The sequence below is a fragment of the Ursus arctos genome, unplaced genomic scaffold (genome assembly GCF_023065955.2).
Source record: "Ursus arctos isolate Adak ecotype North America unplaced genomic scaffold, UrsArc2.0 scaffold_16, whole genome shotgun sequence".
Classification (NCBI taxonomy): domain Eukaryota; kingdom Metazoa; phylum Chordata; class Mammalia; order Carnivora; family Ursidae; genus Ursus; species Ursus arctos.
In genome coordinates, this window is record NW_026622830.1 from 26597106 (window position 1) to 26616504 (window position 19399).

Consider the following 19399-nt stretch of genomic DNA (forward strand, 5'->3'; position numbering starts at 1 on the left):
TGAGAGCACTTGTCTAAGGTCACACTGCCAGGAAGTGGTAGATCTGGGATTCCAATCCGGACAGTCAGGCTCCAGAACCCATAGTCCCAGCCCCTGGGTGGCCTCCAGACCAGACAAGCACATTTGCTGGCACCTACCGTTGTTAAGCCCTGGCCTTAGCACTCCTGCGCGTCGGCTCCTTCACAGTGTACATAAGGAAAGACGAACCCGTGTCTGGAAGGCCAGGCTGTGGTATGAGCGTGGGTTATCTAAAATGGGAGGAAACGTGGACGACGCACAAAGACTCAGGGGGCCTGGGAGGGTCTCACGGATCCCTCCCTCTGTCCGCTGCACCCTGCTTCCCCCCACAGAGATCCGCAATGCTGGGCTGTGACCGTTCCTGCAGCTGTAGCCGCGGCCCCAATGTGGAAGACGGCAAATGGTATGGGGTCCGCTCCTACCTGCACCTCTTCTATGAAGACTGCGCAGGTACGGCCCTCAGCGACGACCCTGAGGGGCCTCCTGTCCTGTGTTCCCGCCGACAGTGGCCCACACTGTGCTGGAAGGTAAGGCAGAGGAGGAACAGCTCCTGTGATTTCGTGTGGCTGCAGGGAGGAGATGGGATCAGTGGATAGAAAGAAGAGGGACGGTGTAGCAGGTAGGAGTTTTGCACGTGCAACCAACAAAAACCGAATTAGGGGGCACCCGGCTGACTCAGCTGGTAGAGCATGCGACTCTTGATTTCAGGGTCCTGAGTTCAAGCCACACAGCCTACTTAAAAAAAAAAAAATTGGAAAATGGCTACTGTTGATGAGTCATTCAAAACCATACACATTTGGGGCACCTTGCTGGCTTGTTGGTGGAACATGTGACTCTTGATCTCAAGGTTGTAGGTTTGAGCCCCACACCGGGTATAGGTATGGAGATTACCTAAAAAGAAAATCTTTAAAAAAACCCACAAAATCTCACATGGGTTTAATCAGTAAAGGGAAAATATCGCTCATTTTATTGAAAAGACCAGAAGTTGAGCAAGTTCAGGCAAAGTTCAATCCAGTAGTTCGAGATTTCTCTTAGTCCTCAGGCTCCCCATGGTGCCCCCACCCCTGTGGCCCCTTTAGCTTCAGGACCTACTCACATGTTCCCCAAGTAGCTGCTACCCTGCTGACCCTCCACGTGTCACTCCGCACCATCCACAGGAAATCAGAATTTCCTCCGGTATTTCCTTCGGAAAAGAGGCACTGCTTTCCGTTTCCAGAAGTCCTATCAAGCATTGCATTGGCTCTGGTTGGATCATTTTCCGTCTTTGAACTAATTACCGTGGCCGGAGGGATAGTATACACTGACTGGCAGGAAGTGGGGTTCATCTCAGTTAAACTTTACTACTGTGGCTTCACAATGATATACTGGGGTACAGTTGGCAGTCAGTGTCTCTAACAGCAGGGAGAGTGGTCAGTCAGGCCGCAGAGTGAAGGGAAAGGGGTGGAGGTGGCGGTAAGCTGAGTCCCTACAATGGGCATAGCTCTTTGCTAAATCCTGTAAGGAGACTGAGGCAGAGGGTCCTACCCCTCTGCTCTCAAAGGGCTTCACTCTAGTGGGGAGGCAAAGTGCCAAGATATGTAGAGTGAATGCACAACTTCAGGCCAAATGAACAGAGGGTGCCAGGAGAGGAAATGCTCTCAGATACTGGGGTGATCAGGGAAGACTCCCAGGAGGAAGTGAGTATGTATTTTAAAACTTCGAGCCTCTTCTAATTGCCAAGCAATGTGTTAGGCTCTTGAGGACAGAGAATTTAAGATGTGGTCTCCATCCTCTAGGAGCTCCTAGCTGTGGTTCATTTAGTCATTCTGCAAACATCACTCAGCTACTGCTCTGTACCAGCGCCGTGCTAGGAAGACACCCAGTGACCCAAAACATTCAGTGTCTGTTCTCCCAGCTCTCCAGCTCTCATTCCATTGGGGCAGGCAGACGTCACTTACCTAGTAATGAAAGTACTTGTTCAAGCGTGCACCAAGGGGAGTGCACTGAAGCACGGATGTGCACAGTGCTTGTACAAATGCAAAGCAGGGGACCTGACCCAGGCCAGGGGCATCCTGGAAGGCTTCCCTGAGGAGGTGAGGTTTGAGATGAGATCTGAGGGATGTGTAGGAGTTATCCCGACTGAGAGATAGAGGGCAGACACGACAGAGAGATGAGAGGGGACCCAAATAATGATGGAGGGAAACTCAAGGTAGACAGGAAAAACCTACTGCTAAGTGGTTATTGGAAAGGACATTGATCTGGGGGCCTCAAGAGTCCAAATAGAACATGACAGTTTGTGCCTCTCATCAGTTAGGTCCTAGAGGGCCTGTTCTGTGACTCCCCTGTGATTCCCATCTCTTAAGGTTAGACTAAGGCATTACCTTTAGGTCCAGTTGGGATCACCAGTCAGGCTGACCCTAACTACCTCCTAGTCTGTCTGCTTCTCTCCAGATCAGTCTGTCTTCAGGGACCCTGCTTCTGCTGCTGGGTGTGGCAGCCCTGACCACCGGCTATGCAGTGCCCCCCAAGCTGGAGGGCATCGGAGAGGGGGAGTTCCTGGTGTTGGATCATCGGGCAGCCGACTACAACCGGGCTCTGAGCATCTGCCGCTTGGCAGGCACAGCGCTCTGCATGGCGGCTGGGATCCTGCTGGCCATTTGCCTGTTCTGGGCCATGACTGGCTGGCTGAGCCAGGACACCAAGGCAGAACCCTTGGACACCGAAGCTGATGGCCACGTGGAGATCTTCGGGGATGAGCCAGAGCAGCAGCTGTCCCCCATCTTCCGTGATGCCAACGGCCAGTGTTGGTTTTCACCCCCTGCCAGCCCCTTCGGGCAGTCCTCTGTGCAGACCATCCAGCCCAAGCGGGGCTCCTGAGCTGCCCACAAGGCCGGAGGAGGAGCCAGACCTCCTGGCTCTGGGCCAGTCCTCTGTCCCACCACACCCGGCCTTCCAATCGTCTCCCAAGCTTCTCCCCTAAAGCAGGGGCCCTTCCACCTATGCCCCCAGAATTCCCAACTCTAGGTCGAGAGAGTCTGGAGCTCAAATCCTAGTGCCCCTTCCCAGGGGTTGGGCCCCGACTCATCCACGATGCCAACTTTCCCCAAGTCCTCCCAAACCTTCTCACCCACCTCTCCTTCCCAAGAGCCTTCAGGAGCAGAAAACATTCCCCTCAGTCTATCCCCATTCTACTCCGTGCGACCCCGGGTGAGCCCCTTTTCCTTTCAGACCATCAGTTCCTGTCTCCGTACTATGAGGGGTTTGGATCTGATTCTGGAGTTCCATGACTTTGCTATTCTTCCCACAAATAAGGATTACTCTCCATAGACAAAGTGGGGGGAGGGGTAGTGGAGTCTTTCTCATCCCCTGACCCTTCCTCCGTCAGCTGCTCCAAGATGCCTGAGGATGGGTCAAAAACGCTCACTGGGACTTCCCTTCCAGGATGGTGTGAAAACAGGCACCTCCTGCAGAATGTCTTCTCTGTGCGTGATGGCATCAGAGCCCCTCAGTCCAGCCCATCACGGGCTCTCATTAGCCTAGTGTACAGATGAGGTGGCTGAGGGAGGCTGGCAGCCCGCAGGAATTTGGACCCACATCCTCTGCCTTCTCCTGGGCCAGCTCTTGTCCTCCAGATGGAACAGGGACCTGTCGGACACTTTCCTGGCTTCCAGGGGACCTCCAAGGGTGGGAGACAGTTGGTCCAGAGAGCCTGGTTGGAGGCCTGATGGTCCTAGGGAGCTCAGAAGATAATTTGAACATGCATTTAAATGGTCTCTAAGAGCCAAGGGGCAGGAGAACTGGGATGTCTTTGCCCCTCAAAATCCACTCACTTAGAAACCATCGCCCACAAGTCCTGCTGGGGGCACCAGCACCTCCATCCTGCGGGCTCCCCAGTCGGACGCATCATCTCCACTCTTACCACTAGGGGGAGCTCCAAGACAGCTGGAGAGAGGAGCCGATGGACCCCCCCCCCCTCGCCCCGCCCCCCTCGGTCGCACCTCCAGCTTGGAGGGGTCTCTTGGGAGGGTCCTCCGTTTTCCCCCACCAGGCAGGCACTGCTGCCCTTGTGCCCCACGCCCCTTCCCCATCTGGCACCCCTTCCATCTTACTTTCCCTTTCAATAAACAGCTGGGACGGATATGACTTTGCTTCTTTTCTCCCTGACCATGGGGCATGGGTGGAGAGGAAAAAAGACTGTTAGGAGCTCCTCCCTTGTGCTGGGCGCTTAAATCCACTATTTCTCATCAGCTCCTCACGATAACTCTGAGAAAGGGGGCTATTATCTTCATTTTACAGATGAGTTAACTAGTGGTCAGAGAAATGGCCCAAGGGTGGGTTTAAATGCTAACTTGGTGGGAAGGAAATTTCTCCACCATCTTGACAACCTACCGCCCCCATCCCTGAGAGGGACGTGAAGCCCAGAGTTCTGGGAGAGGGAGCCGAAGCCAAAGCTGGGATCTTTTCCAGGGCAACGTGAACAGCTAACCCCTATGAGCGCTTACCAGAGGCCAGGCGCTGTTCTCAGTGCTTTACAGACACAAATTCATTCATTTACCCTCACCACAATCTATGAGGTGAGAACTATTATTCCCAAATCAGGCTCCCAGAAGGCAGGTTTGTATTTCCAGCTGTGTTCACCCACATGTCGAGTCCCGGCTCAACTGTTCCTGTCAACCCTCTCCTCCAGACCCGCCCCTGCAGGGCCACCCACTCCTTAGAGGGGGGCAGCTCTCGCTCCCTGCTGGCTCTAGCCAGACCCTTGGAGCCATCCTTGGCTCCTGTCTTTCCTCACCCTCCGAATCCAAACCAGGGGATAGCCAACCTCGCAAATAGAGCCTGATCCAGCCACTTCTCCCCGTCCTCACAGCTTCTCCCTGGCCTGAGTCTCCATCTCCTCTCACTTAGATTTCACACCAGCTTCTGCCTGGTCTCCTGGCTTTCCCCTTCTGTGCTCCCCACGCCCCCCCCCCCAAGTCTAATCTTCGCAGATCCAGGCAGATCCGGGTATAACCAAAGTGAAGTCGTGCCCTTCTCTGCTCAGAACCTCCCATGGCTCCCACCTCACACAGTAAAACGAAAATCCTCAGTGCCTGTAAGGCCTTACATGATTTACTGACCCTCCCTTCTCCCTCTCTTCCCCATGACCTCGACTATCTCCCTGTCTCCTCTCCCCTGAGACCGGCCTCCTGGCTGTTCTCCAAAATCAAGGCCAGCTCCTGCCTCAGGCCTTTGCATAGCTGTTCCCTCTGTTGGTACACTTCCCCTGGCTCACCACCTGGCCATGCCCCTCACTCCTTCAGGTTTGCACAATTCCCCTTTCCAGCAAGGCCTTCCCGGAGCAGCCTGTTTTAAAATGCACCCCCCCCCCAAATTCCCTGTGCACTTTGAAGTTTGGTTTTTATCGCCTTTCAGTATACTATAAAACTTACCTGTTATATTAGCGTTGTTACCTGTCTACCCCTGCCACAGTAGGATCTCTGCAAGAATGAGAACCCTTGCTCACTTCGTTTACTGACATATCCCAAGTGCCTAGAAAATGTCTGGCACAGAGTAGATGCTCGATAGAAATGAGTTGAATAAATCAATCATAGGGTTCTAGATAAGGACCCTGAGGCTTGGGAACATTGAGCAGCTTGCCCGAGGACGCACAGGTAGCAAGGGGCAGAGCTGGGGTTCAAGTGGAGGCAGTCCAGCTCCTGAGCCCACAGCCTGCACCACTGCGTTGCACTGTCCCTTGGTCTGAAGGCCCAGAGCTGGGGAGACGATATCAAATGCCAATAAACCTGTTTAGGAATGTTTGTTGCCCTGTGGAAGTGTCAGACAACGTGAACAGACCTTTTCTCTTCCCCCAGAGAAGTTAGAATTCAAATTTGTACATGAGATGTATCCATTTTTTAAACATTGGTATCTGTTTCAACACTTGACTAAGCACTGAGCAAGAGGAAACCTTCCCAGGGACAGCTTCAACTCATGAGAGGCGGTGTATGACCTCTGACCTGGACACTTTGAGTTGGTGCTCACAGCCGGACAGGACCACGGATGGAATTTCACACTGACAAAATGGCCCCGGAAATGGAGGTAGGCCTCCACCCCAGCATATCTGTGTCACATTAGCTTTCCTTCCCAGCTGCCATGGAGGAAGCCAACCCTGGTTTGTAACCCCAATAAATCCCAGGCCCCCACAAAGCCCCATCCCCACAGAGTATCTCTTCCCAGAGAATCAAAATCCAGTAACCAAAGTTCATTCCCACCAACGCCAACTGTCTCGTGAATCCTTAAAAAATGTTAAAGGGGGCTGTTTCACTGTCATACTTTGCTAATGGGGATGTGTACTGGGTTCAATACTGTTTCCCCGAAGTTCATGTCCACCTGGAGTCTGTGAATGTGACTTTATTTGGAAATAGGGTCTTTGCAGATATAATAAAGTTAAGACGAGTTCCTATTGGATTAAGATGGGCCCTAATCCAATAACCGGTCCTAATAAGAAAGGGAAAGGGAGATTTGAACATGCCAGACACACAGAGCCAAGAGAAGACGAGGCAGAGCCTGGAGTGATGTATCTCTAAGCCCAGGAATGCCAACGGCTGTCTGTAACCACCAGAAGCTAGAGGAAGCAAAAAAAGTCTTCCTCCCTAAAGACAGCAAAGGGAGGCTGGCCTTGCCAACTCCTTGATTTCAGACTTCAGCCTCCTCAACTGTGACACAATACATTTTTATTGTTTTAAGCCATGTAGTTGGTGGTACTATGTACAGCAGCCCCAGGAAACTAACACGGGGTGTAAACTGGGGCAGACTCCAAGAAAAGCAGTTCAGCAATATCAAAATGGAAAATACACGTGCCCTTTGGCCCCTCCCTCTTGTGCGGTATATCCATAGGTTAAATTCCACATGTAGGAACACCTCAGTATTGTTTATAAGAGAAAACATTTGGAAACAACCTACATGTTCACTAGTAGGGAACTAGCTAATAAACCTGGCACATTTATACACTGACACTACGCTGAAGAATGAGAACATCTTGATGTACTGATCTGAACTGATCTCCAAGTTATATTGTTAGATGAAAAGGCATAGGGTAGGTTCAGGTCGCGATCTTGGGGTCCTGGCCTCCAGCCCCATGTTGGGCTCCCTGCTCAGCGGGAAGTCTGCTTCTCTCGCTCCCTCTGCCCCTCCCACGACTCATGCTCTGTCTCTCTCTCAAACAAATAAATAAAATTGTAAAAAAAAAAAAAAAAAAGAAGGTGTAGGGTGCAGAACACCTATGAACACTTTTAAACCCTTTGTGGAAAAAGAAGACTATTTATGGACATTGCTTATACTACAAGCATAAACTCCCTACTGACTTTGGTCACCTCTGGGGAGGAGCCTGGGGATGGCCGGGGGGGGGGGGGGGGGGGGGGGGAGGGGGGAGGATGGGAAGGGAGATTGGCACCACATACTCTTTCACCCATGCTGAATTTTGAACCATGTAAAATGTGTTACACTTTTAAAAATAATTAACTTAAATGTAAAAAACAGGTGGCACCTGGGGGGCTCAGTCGCTTAAGCAACTGCCTTCAGCTCAGGTCATGATCTCGGGGTCCTGAAATCAAGCCCCATGTCTGCTCAGCGGGGAGCCTACGTTTCCCTCTCACTCTCCCTCTTTGCTGCTCCCCTCAAATAAATAAATAAAATATTTTAAAAAATGAAATAAAATGTAAAAAAATGTATATATTATTGACGAAATACATTTAGTGAAGGAGGGAGAAGGGACAAATCTTCCTTACAGGAGAATTCCAGTTAATAGAGTATGGAGAGAATTAGAAAAATCGCCCCCAGCACACCACAGTACTAATTGCTGCAGGCCAAACCCACCTATGAACACTCAGATTAGTGGGTGAAACTTTAAGGTGAAAAGGGATATTCGCGTGGTCTCCAACGATCTCCCCCACGAACACGTATCATTTCCAGGGTGGCTTTAACATGCGTCCACACGTCCTCTGATGCCCTCCCCCCCAGGGGCCGAAGCTTGGTTCCCCTCCCCTGGAGTGTGAGCCGGACTTAGCTTCTGACAGCTAGAATGTGGAAAGGGGACAAACGGAGACCTGACCATGGAAAAAGCTGTCAAGGTGCCCCCTGAACCAAACGATCAGGTTGGCATCCCGGGTAACAAGTCTTGAGGTCCCACGGCCCCCTGAAGTGATGCGATGAGAAGCACACTTCACCCTGTGGCGGTCTTCCCCCCAACTTCCATAACTTCAGCCTGGCCTTCGGAAAGCCCAAGTGAACACACGCTCCAGAATACCTGACCAGCACTCTTCCAAAGTGCCAAGGTCACAAAAGACAAGGAAAGACCAGGAAACTGTCACTGATTGGAGGACAGTGAGCAGACAGGGCTGAGGGTATATGGGAACTCTCTGTAAAGTCTCTGGACTCTTCTATAAATCTAAAGTTATTTTTTAGCTCTTTGGTCGCGGGCCCCGAAGGGAGACGACGATGAAGGGGGCGTCATTCATTTGGAAAGCGTCGAAATAAGACGCCCGCGTGGCTCCCAGGCCTACCACCTTCAGAAGTCGACCTGGGGCAAATGTGGCTATCCTGCCAAGCAGAAGAGAAGGTATAACCAGGGTGCCGAGGTTAAAAGACAAACTACCACTGGGACTGGGCGCATGAGGCATCTAAAAATTATCTACCACAGATTCAGGCCTGGATTCTGTGAAGGAACAACACCTCAGCCCAGGAGGGCCCCCGTGGTAGCCTCCAGTCCATCTGAAGGACGTCGATGATGAGTCACACAATACATGTTCTGGTTTAAAATAAGATGAAATAAAATAAAAATAAAAAATAAAATTATTTTTTAAATTAAAAAAAGATAATAATACAATTGTTCTTGTCAAGAGGGAGTAACAGGAATCAGGGTCACCCTCCCATCTGAGAAAAACAAAGGTCGGACCAGGAAACGAGGGAGTGAGAGGAGCCCTACAGCGGCCCCAGCCGACGTCCCTGGGAGGTTCCAGGCTGCGGGGCGGGTTGTAACGCTCTCAGTCAAGGAGGAAACAAGGGGACAGAATCAGCACGGGTACCAGCAAGGGAAGATTTGGACGACGCCATCACCCAACCTGACCGCAACAGCCGAATACACGAGGCCTTGGGCCTCGGCGGCTCCCGGAGACCCCAGGGGCACTGGGGGGGGGGGGGGGGCAGGGGCACTGGGCGGGGGGGGGGTTGAACGGCATAGACGCAGAGCCCGTAGCGGCCTCGGGTGCCCTCTGGTGTGCCTTCGGGGTGGTGGCAGCTCAGCCGGTTGACCGGTGACCGCTTCCCCGGCCTCAGACGGAAGCTGCGTTTCCTTCAGCCTGCGTTCCCGCCTGTCTGAGGTGGGGGGACCTGGGGGAGGGAGGCGGGCCGACGGGCTTGGGGCGGGGAGGCTCACCTTCTGTCCACCCCTTTCCTTCCCGCAGCCTGAGCGCCCGAGGCTGCCCCTCCTTCCTGTTGAGCCTTGGGTCCCCTCGCCATCCCTACTGACCCAGGGGCGGAGGTGACGGACCCAGGGGCCCATGCAGAGGAGCTCCTCCACCTCACCCCCAACGGCCTGGCCTCTGGGGCTGCTGTGCCAGGGCAGGGAGCTGAGATGCCCCAGGGCGAGACAGAGAAGCGAAGCAGAATTGCTGGAGATGGGGAAGGTGTTAGTGGGAGGTGCCGTGAGAGAGGCCGCCATGAGGCGGGCGCCCGGCGCCATTCCCGCCCTGACCCCTCGTCCTAAGCTGAGAGCAGGCTGAGAGGGGGCAGCCTGCCAGGGTTCAAGTCACTGCGTGAGCTCAGGAGATCCCTAACCCCTCTGGGTCTGTTTCTCTGCCTCTCAAATAGGGCCAACAAGAAGGCCACTCTCTTGAGAGAGATTCAAGAGTGATGAGCTACACACGTAGGAGTGCCGGTAAATGGTTCTGCCAGAGGAGAGATCTGAGGCTCAGGTTAGCAGGCGACGCCCAGGTCATCATCATGGCCGACTCCGAGGCCGTCCTGCCCTCCGTCACCGTGGAGGGAAGGATGGCCCTGCACACGGACAATGGCACTATATCAGAGTCATGGCTGCGGCGGAAGGACCAGGTTATGTCATTTCACAGAGGACGGTCGAGGCACATTCAGAGACCAACACGTACAGCACTTGTCCCTGCCGTGCTGTGTCCTCAGCACTTCACAGAAACGAACTCTCTTTGTCCTCATACCATCATGACGTGGTGACCACTATCTCCACCTCACAGTAAAGGAAACTGAGCACAGCGTGTGAGCCTCCTGCCCAAGGCTACTCACGTGACATCTGAGCCCAAACAGCCCAGGTCCAGAGAGCCCCGTAACTCTGGCATCTACGGATGCAGAAATGACCCCCATCCCCCCGATTCTGCCAACTGATCAACCTGAGACGGGATGAGGTCGTACTCACAACCCCTCAGCAGGGGACGCAGACACAGGCAAGTATGTGGGTATCGGGTAGACACCCAGGCGTCCTGTTTACCCAGATAAACACATTGGTTAATCCTGCCTATGACAAGTGCTCAGAAAATCTTCTGGAAAACCACCCTGAGAATGGGGTACATGATTGGGAAAAAGTAATCAGTGCAAATGACCTCACAGACACACGTGTCTATATACGAATTTGGTGGACCCCCACACGAGCCCTTGAATAAGCATATTACACGTGTGGGTGTGTACCAGTATCCGCTCATGTGCACACCAACAGGTGTGTAAATTACTACAACAGTATGTGTGTAGACATGCTGATACACTCAGTGTGTATTTGCACTTACACTGTTAGTGATTTTTTCTGCCATTACATTTACTGAGCATCTGCTACGTGTAAGCAAAGATAAGGCTCAGAGAAGTGTAGTGGCTGCCCAAGGTCCCACAGCGGGTGAATGGCTGAGATTCAACCCTGTCCTGTAATATTGGGCAGTGGTGTCTAGCTCCACCACTGGGCAGACGTGTTCGAAAGTGAACAGTACCAGGGTTGGATTTTCACAGTGACATTCCCTGTGACCTTGGACACATCCTGTCCTGTTACAGGCCACATCCCCATGGTCTGTTCCCAGGTGTGCTCCCCTGGCCTGAGTGGTGGTGAGACCCGTGACTCCAGCCCCGCTCCAAGTCTCTGCCTGGGTTGGCATCACCAAGGGCTGTGAGCTTCCTGTCCCAGCCTTGCCAAGCCCCAAAGTGCATGACTCAAAGCCAAACCCTGGGCACCAGGCCACCAGGAACCTGGTATTGGAAGAACCCATGGGATTTCATAAGCATCTGGCCCCGGACGTGCGGTCAAGGCAGGGAGAGGGAGGGAGGGAAACAGGATGTCCACCGGGTGTTTGCCCGGGTTGGCCCGCTGGCCGGGTTTGGCAGGGGGACAGCTGCCAGGCTGTGGCATTTAATGCACACGCAGCAGATGCTTGCTGTGTGAGGGAAGGGGGAGTGCAGAGGGAGGGGTCAGGGCCTCACCATTTCCTGATCCTGGAGGCCCTGCAGGAAGGGGGGATGGCGAACAGGAGGGAGTAATAAATATAAGATGGAAAGAGGAAGGGAGGGGATTTATCTTCTCCCAGCTCTTGAGGGCCTGCCCTGGGCTGGGCACTGTGGGTGCTGGGTGGACAGGGTGGACTGAGCCTGCTGTTGCCAAGCTCAGAGCGCTCAAATGACTGCAGTCGGATGGGGGAACTGGGAGGACCCAGCCAGTGAGAGCAGTCTTCTGTGTGTCTGTGGGGACAAGAGTATGCAAGAGGTGTGTGTGTGTGTGTGTGTGTGTGTGTGTGTGTGTGTGTGTATGCATGTGCACACAAGTGCCCGTAGAGCCTGGTATCTACGGGTGTCCTGTGAGCACAAGCCTGGCCTCGTTCCTCCCAGGCCTCCACCTGACCCCTTCCAATCACAGGACAAAGGCCACCCTCAGACCAGACCCTGGAGCTTAGGGGTAAAGACCTCCCAGCAGACAGACTCCTGGGCCCCTCGCATAGACCTCTCCACCAGGAGCCCTGAGCTGTGAGGAACACAGCAGCCCTGGCCTTTGCCTGGGGGCCCAGACACATGTCCTGCATTGCGAGCGCTGGAAGTGCCTCTGGGAAGTCCGGCAGATGTGTGATGCCCTTGGCCGCTGAGTCCCCACTGTGGGCACAGGCACTGTGCTGACTGCTTCAGACCAGGTGGGTGACGTTAGGCATGTCCACCCTCTGAGCCCTGGCTTCTAATCTAAAAACAATGGAGTGGTGAGAGCCACTTCCAGTCTTGTTAGAGTAATGCAATGAGTCATGATCTCAATAGTCTTGTTATTTTCCCAAAGTCTTTGTCTTCCAGGTGACCCTGTCTCTTCCTCAACAGCAGGCACTGGGTCTCATATTTCTGTTTCTCCCATGACTCTTCATCACACAAGATCAAATAAATACTTGCTGTAAGAATTGTTGAGCAAAGCTGTGTATTCCCCATAAATAATGACAGCCATTTGCACTTACATAGTAAAAATACCCAGCAATTCTGAGCTTTTATTATGTCAGGCATTGTGCTGAGCGCTTTACATTCATTCTTTTGACAGTTCATTGAACGCCGAGTAGGGACCTGGCTCTGTGCTAGACAGAAGGATGAGGCTTTGCTGCCCTCCTGGTTCTTCCTTTCTGGTAGGGTTAGGAGGGCGGACAATAAACAATTTAATACATAAGTGAGATCATTTCAAACCTTGGTAGGTGCTGTGAATACATTCAGACAGGACTATGGAGTAGAGACAGGCCGCGGGTACTGGGGTGGGCACGATGCTTCATGAGTGGTTAGGGAGAGCCTCTCTGAGGAGGTGACATTTGACCTGAGACCTGAAGGAGGAGGAGGAAGAGGAAGCTGGGAAGATGTGGAAAGTTCCAGGCAGATGGAACAAGGACGAAGGCCCCGAGGCAGGATAAATTTGGCTTGTACAAGGACTAGAAAAAAAGGGAGCATGTTTGGAGCAGATTGAAAGAAAGAGGGGGGTGGAAGGAGGCAGGCAAGGCTAGCAGGGGGCCCGCTCCTTGGCTGTCATTCCAACTTTACAGACCCGGAGCTAATGCTTCTAGAGGGCAAGTGATTGGCCCAAGGTCACACTGCTGGCTAGAGGCTAAGCAAGGATTCAAACCTGGGTCTGGCCGGGCTCTAGACCCAAGCTTTTTTCCCTTCGTTGCAGACTGCCTCAGAGACACACATCTGTGCAATACCCAGCAATACCCGCCATCGGCACACCGGTGCACACCGCACACTCTGCAGGCTGCCCCACGGTGAGGGGGTGTGGGCTTGACTGTCACCAACTGTCAGTATCCGAGAGCCTAAGATTCTGATATTCCTCCCTGTCTTGGGCCAAGTAGGAGGGCTGATTGTCAGCTTAGCCCGGCATTCCAGAAGCTCTGGGCCAACGAAAGGTCAAAGGACAGCAAGGGGGAAAAGGCTTCCCAAGGGAGGGGCAGGAACTTTGGGGCGGGTTGTGGGGGTGCAGACACGGAGGGGGTGAGATGATAGAGAAGGGACAGCCCAGCCATGGGCACGCCTGGGAGGGGGAGGGGAGGCGAGCATGGAGGAAGCAGAGGAAGTTGATGCCGGTCTCAGAAACATAGTCCCTGCCAGGCCAACACCTGGCCTCCTCTTACCTCTGCTGGGTCACCTCCCCAGATGGGGGGCTCACTGATCACCAGGGCAGCTGGGAGGTGCTGACCCTGACAATTCCTCTTCCCCATCTGCCTTTGTGGCTATAAAATGTGAAAAGATTCATTCGTTGGAACAAGATAAACAGAGGGAAGCTTCACGAAAGCACTTCAGATTGGTACAGATCGAAAACTTTGATAAGGCGTTGTGCTGTCGAACTTGCAGGGAAGCACAGTCATACACTCTGCTAGCGGGAGGTAGATTGGCACAGTCCTGATGGAAGATCATCCAGAAATTTCCATTAAGAATGCAACCACCCAGGGGCGCCTGGTTGGCTCAGTCGGTTAACCATCTGACTGTTGATCTCAGCTCAGTTCTTGATCTCAGGGTTGTGAGTTCAAGCCCTATGTTGGGCTCCAGGCTTGGCATGGAATCTACTTTTTTTTTTTTTTTAAGATTTTTAAAAATTTATTTATGTGACAGAGACAGCCAGCGAGAGAGGGAACACAGCAGGGGGAGTGGGAGAGGAAGAAGCAGGCTCATAGCGGAGGAGCCCGATGTGGGACTCGATCCCCGAACGCTCCCAGCAGAGGAGCCCGATGTGGGACTCGATTCCGGAACGCCGGGATCACGCCCTGAGCCGAAGGCAGACGCCCAACGACTGCGCTACCCAGGCACCCCTGGAATCGCTTTAAAAAAAAAAAAGTGCAAAGGCCCAAACTTTTTATTTTATTTTATTTTATTTGGACAGAGAGAGAGAGAGAGTACAGCAGGGGGAGTGGCAGAGGCAAAGGCAGAGGGAGAAGGAGGCTCCCTGCTGAGCAGGGTGCCCACCCCGGGCAGGCTCGATCCAGGCCCCTGGGATCATGACCCGAGCCGAAGATAGATGCTTAACGACTGAGCCACCCAGGCACCCCAAATGCCCAAACTTTTGACTCAGCAATTCTGTTTCTAGGAAATTAGCTCAGAGCTGCTCTCTACTTCCCCAGGTATGAACACTGTAGCATTGTTTGTGCTAGTAAAGACTGGAAACGTTGACATGTTCATTGACAAGGGATGGTTTCAATAAACCAGGGTATCCCTACGGTGGGATACTACAAAGCTGTAAAAAATCAGGAAGTTCTTTTTGAACCGATGTGGAATGATCCCCAAGACAAATTGTTAAATAGGAAGAAAAAAGCAATCTGAAGGACCATGTGTATGCTCCCATCTGTGTATAAAGGGGAGGATAGCCAACACTATGTCTTAAAGGAAACATAAGAACATTGGTTGCCCCCACAAAGAGGAACTAGGGGGCTGGAGACAGGAATGGAAGGGAGACTTCAAGTATTACCCGCTGGACCTTTTGAATTTTGAGCCAAAAATATGAATAAATATAAATATTTAACAATCCATCCTCTTTTAAAGTGCCACATTCCTGCACACTCCTTGCTCCCAGCTAACTTCTGTCCCCTTGGACAAAACATCCTGGAAGAGAAAAAAAGACAAGAGGCCTGGGTGTGAATCCTAGTTCCATCACTGACCCACGGTGCGACCTCTGCACAAACGCTTTCGCTCTCTGGGTTGTATTCCACGACGCCCAGACAATGCCCCGAGCTCTGGCATTCTGTGTCCTGCCTCTAGACCAAGCACTTGGAAGGTAGGTGCCCTGGCTCCCTGCTTCTTCATTCATCCAATCCACCTAATCTGAGCGCCTCCCACGTGCCAGATTCTGGGTTCTCCGTTTCTTGCCCTACAAGCCGCCAGCCCCAGGGCCTGGCATGGGAGCTGGTACATCGTAAGCATTCAGGGCAGACTTCTCAGCTTACGAACGAGGAATGGGTATTCGGGTAGATGCGTGGCGACGGTGGAGGGACGGAGATGGTGGATGGCAGCTGGATAGAGTCATGGGTGGGCGGTAGGTGGAAGGCTCTTTAAGACCCTGGCCTTCACTTGACCTTGCAGCCCTCCCCACAGCTACCACCCAGTTTTTTGTTTCGGTCCCTTTTTGCAGCAAAAGTCTTTGAAAAAGTGTCCATACTCATTGTCTCTAATTCCTCTTCACTCTCTTTTTTAAAGATTTTATTTATTTATTTATTTGACAGAGAGAGAGAGAGTGCGCACGCTTGCACAAGCAGGGGCACAAGCAGGCTGAGGGAGAAGCAGGCTCCCCGCTAAGCAGGGAGCCCAATGTGGGACTTGATCCCAGGACCCTGAGATCATGACCGGAGCCAAAGGCAGACGCTTAATCGACTGAGCCACCCAGGCGCCCCTCCTCTTCTCTCTCAAATTCACTCCAGTCACACTTCTACCTGCTTACCCCGTCCCACACCCACTGAAACTGGAGTTGCCAAGGGCATCAGGTCTCAAAGTTCAACACTCAATTCTCGGCCTTCATCTATCAACCAATCAACAGCTTTTGACACAGCTGACCCCTCCCTGCTCCCTGGTGCACCCTCTGTCTTCACTTGGCTTCCAGAAGTCCGCACCCTGCTGGCTGTCCTCCCACCTGGCCTCGCTCCTTCCTGCTGCAGTGGCCCAGGCCCCGATCCCCCACGCTCTCCCCAGTCTCACGGACCCGATCCCCCACACTCTCCCCAGTCTCACGCTCCCGGCTCCAGTTCTCCGTCTTCAGCCCTGTCCTCTCCCCTGAACTCCGGCGCATACGTGCAATGGCCCACCCAATGTCTCCGCGAGGATGTCTGAACGACATCTCAAACTCCGCACAACCAAAGCCGACCTTCTGCTCGGCCTCGGAGCCCCTGGCCCCTCTCTTCCGAGGGCAGATCCACACTTGCAGCTGCTCAGCTCAGGAACCTTGGAGGTACCCTTGATACCCCTCGTTCCCCTGCACTCCGCGTCCGAAACCCCGGCGATCCTGCTGTCTCCACCTTTTACGTAGACCCAGAGTCCAATCCCATCTTATCATGGCTCTGCTCTGAGCCACCGGAGTTTCCCAACAGAATTACTGCAAGAGCTGCTCCTTTCTCCCCAGAGTCTTTTCAAAGGCCTTCAAAGCTCCAGGGGCTCTGAATCCCTATCAGCTCTCTGACCTTATCCGCCACCCCTCCCCTCTCCTGTTCCACTCCAGCCACACCGACCCCCTTCGCCCCGGCACACCAGTCAAGCTTCCCCTTGGAGCCTTGGCATAAGCCATTCCCTGGCCTGAGCAACTTGCCTCCAGATAGACTCAGGGTGTCCACTGGACCACCTTCCTCACTACGGCCACCGCCTGCCCCTACCCCAGTCCCAGCACCTTCTCACGTGCCCTACCATTTAAGTATTTTTATGTTAATTATTTCTTCCTTCTGTTATGGATATAAGCACCTTTTTCGTCTGTTATCAGTATCCTCAGGCTTTAGAACAGTGCCCGACACAGAGGTGGGTATGTAATACATATTTTTTGAATGAAATGAATGAATGAATATATAAACTATTTGATTGATGCTGGAAAGATAGATAGTTGATGGATATGTGGATGGATGGGTGATGATTAGAGGGTAGATGGAAGAACGGAGAGATGGTAGAAGTTTGAAGGGGTAGGTGGTGGGGAATGGGTTATGAGTGAAGAGTAGATGGATGGAGGAGGTATGAATATATCGGTGGAGGGATTTAATCCATTCGGCTGCTATCCACCGAGCACTTACCATACATGGGTGAGCCAAACGGACACATGCCTGCCCTAAAGGAGCATACAGCTTCATGGGAGAGACAGACATAGATATGTAATGTATGTGTAATTATATATAATTAATATATTTGTCAATAATATTAATTTATTAACATTTTATTGATTTATTAATATATGCTTACATATGATTAAATACATATATAATTTGAAATTATAATTCCAAGCTATAATGTGTGTTATGGAGGAAAAGAAGGATGCTGTGAGAAAATGATATGGCTGAGGGACAGAAAAATGGGCAACAAATGGGTACATGGAGGTGGCTAGGATGTGGGCTGGGCTGCTTTACTTCAATGGTCCTGGCCAGCCACAGGCACCACCCATCTCCAGACCTGGGGTCTCCCCACACCCACCTACAACTCTAACCTCAGAGAGACTGTCCTCTCTCTCCCCACTGACACAGCACCTGCCCCAGGCCATCCCCAGTGGCTCTGCCTGACTCCTGTGTCCTGCCCCCACCCTGCTGAGTCACACAGTCTTGGGCTACTCAGAGGACGGCTCCATGGGGTTTCCGGTTCAATCCAGCCCTTTGGCCATCCTCGACCTGGAACGGGGTAAGACTGCCAGAAGGGAGGCCAGCAAGTGCCAAGCTCTTGCTGTCTGTGCCTGATCACAGCTCTGCTCTTGAGCGACCAAGTCGACGGCTTCATTTGGAGTTTATCTGGGGTGGGATCAGGAGTAAAGGGTTAGAGCTAAGTCTGCCTGCAGGACTGTAACTTAATCATGAGCTGGAACTGGAATTTGGGTCAAGGGTCAGTGATGTAGGAAAGACGTTAGGGTTTGAAGCGGATGGCCAAGAAAGAATTCTTGAGGCGTCTTTGGTGCAAAAAGGTGGTTTTATTAAAGCACGAGGACAGGACCTGTGGGCAGAAAGAGCTGCACTGGGGTCATGAGGAGTGGCCCATTACATACTTTCAAGTTGGGAGGGGGTTAGGGATAGCCTAAGTCTCTAAGGAATTTTGGAAGCAAGGTTTCCAGGACCTGGAAGGGGCTAGCTGTTGTTGGGAAAAGGTCATTTATTACTGTCTAATAAAACCTGAGTCATGAGACCCTTCAGATGTATATCGGTGGGCCATATGCTGGGGGGATGATTGCCAACACGTATCTTGGGAGGTTTAGAGATAAAGGAAGTTTCCAAAGGAATTTTTATATATGTTAAAGCAGACTTACAGGATCCTAGGTGGGGGTGGGAGGATTTCAGGCTAGGATTGCCTTTCGCCCTCAGCAAAGAATTAACATCGAGGCAGTTGAGTCCCTAGAGGAATGTCACTCTGCCTGTTTCAAGGACTTGTCAATGGACTGTAGGTAGTAAGGAAATGTAATAATTTTTCTTCTGCCTTTGTTTCCCACATCAGTCAGGATGGGAAAAGTAGGTGCCTAGACCGTGACCAAGTCCGTGCTTGGTTCGGGCCAGGGTCAGGATTTAGCTGTAGCTGTGAGCAGTGATGGGGGCTCAGGCCATGTCCAAGTTATTAGGTCAGAGTTCGGAAAGAGTCCAAAGTCTGGAATAGGGCTCCGTCTATGACCAGTGTCAAGGATCAGGGCTCAGTCAGCGTCCAGGGCACCGGCCTAGTCTTGTCTTTCTCCAGGGACGGACAGAGTGAGCGGGCTGGCTCTGGACTCCTTTCAGCCTAAACTTCCATCATCCACAAGGATGAGCAGTGCCTGCCCAAACCCTCTCCTCCTTTCCCTCGCCCTCCCTGGCTCACTCCCTGAGGCCCAGGCCTGGCTCATACAGCCTAGCAGTCCTCATTCTTGCACCCAGGGGACCAGAGTGGGGGTAGGGGCTATGGGGCAGGGCTCTGTGCCTGACCCAGGAGGGCACCTTGCGTAAGGCTTTCTGATGCAACTGGCTGCTGGCTGAACACCTCAGTACCCCCTCCTACTCCTCGAGCTGTTCCCAGAAACAGAAGGGCTGGACAGTGGCCTGAATCAAATACACGTAATCCCTTCCCTTCTCTTTCCTTCCGGGGCCCTGATGGCTTCAGGACCATCAGGAGGCAGGCAGGCACCCAGGGATCAGATGACTCAGCAACAGCTCCAGGGGTGGGAGGGGTGCTGAGGGGGTGGAGGAGGGACCTAGGGCTTCCTCCTCCTCCCAGCAGGAAGGCAAGGGGGAGA

At 52.6% G+C, this 19399-nt stretch overlaps 1 protein-coding gene across 1 annotated transcript; it reads left to right on the forward strand.

Moving 5' to 3' along the window:
- Positions 1 to 359: 359 nt before the first annotated feature.
- Positions 360 to 2874, forward strand: NRSN2 (neurensin 2). The gene is made up of 2 exons (XM_026503213.2): positions 360 to 545; positions 2449 to 2874. Exons 1-2 carry the CDS (start codon positions 360 to 362, stop codon positions 2872 to 2874), a joined length of 612 nt encoding a protein of 203 aa, XP_026358998.1.
- The last annotated feature ends 16525 nt before the right edge of the window (positions 2875 to 19399 follow it).

Coding starts and splice junctions, on each gene's coding strand:
- NRSN2 (XM_026503213.2), top strand. CDS start 360: ATGCTGGGCTGTGACCGTTCCTGCAGCTGTAGCCGCGGCCCCAATGTG. Junction 546..2,448: donor GGCCCACACTGTGCTGGAAG/GTAAGGCAGAGG, acceptor GCTTCTCTCCAG/ATCAGTCTGTCTTCAGGGAC.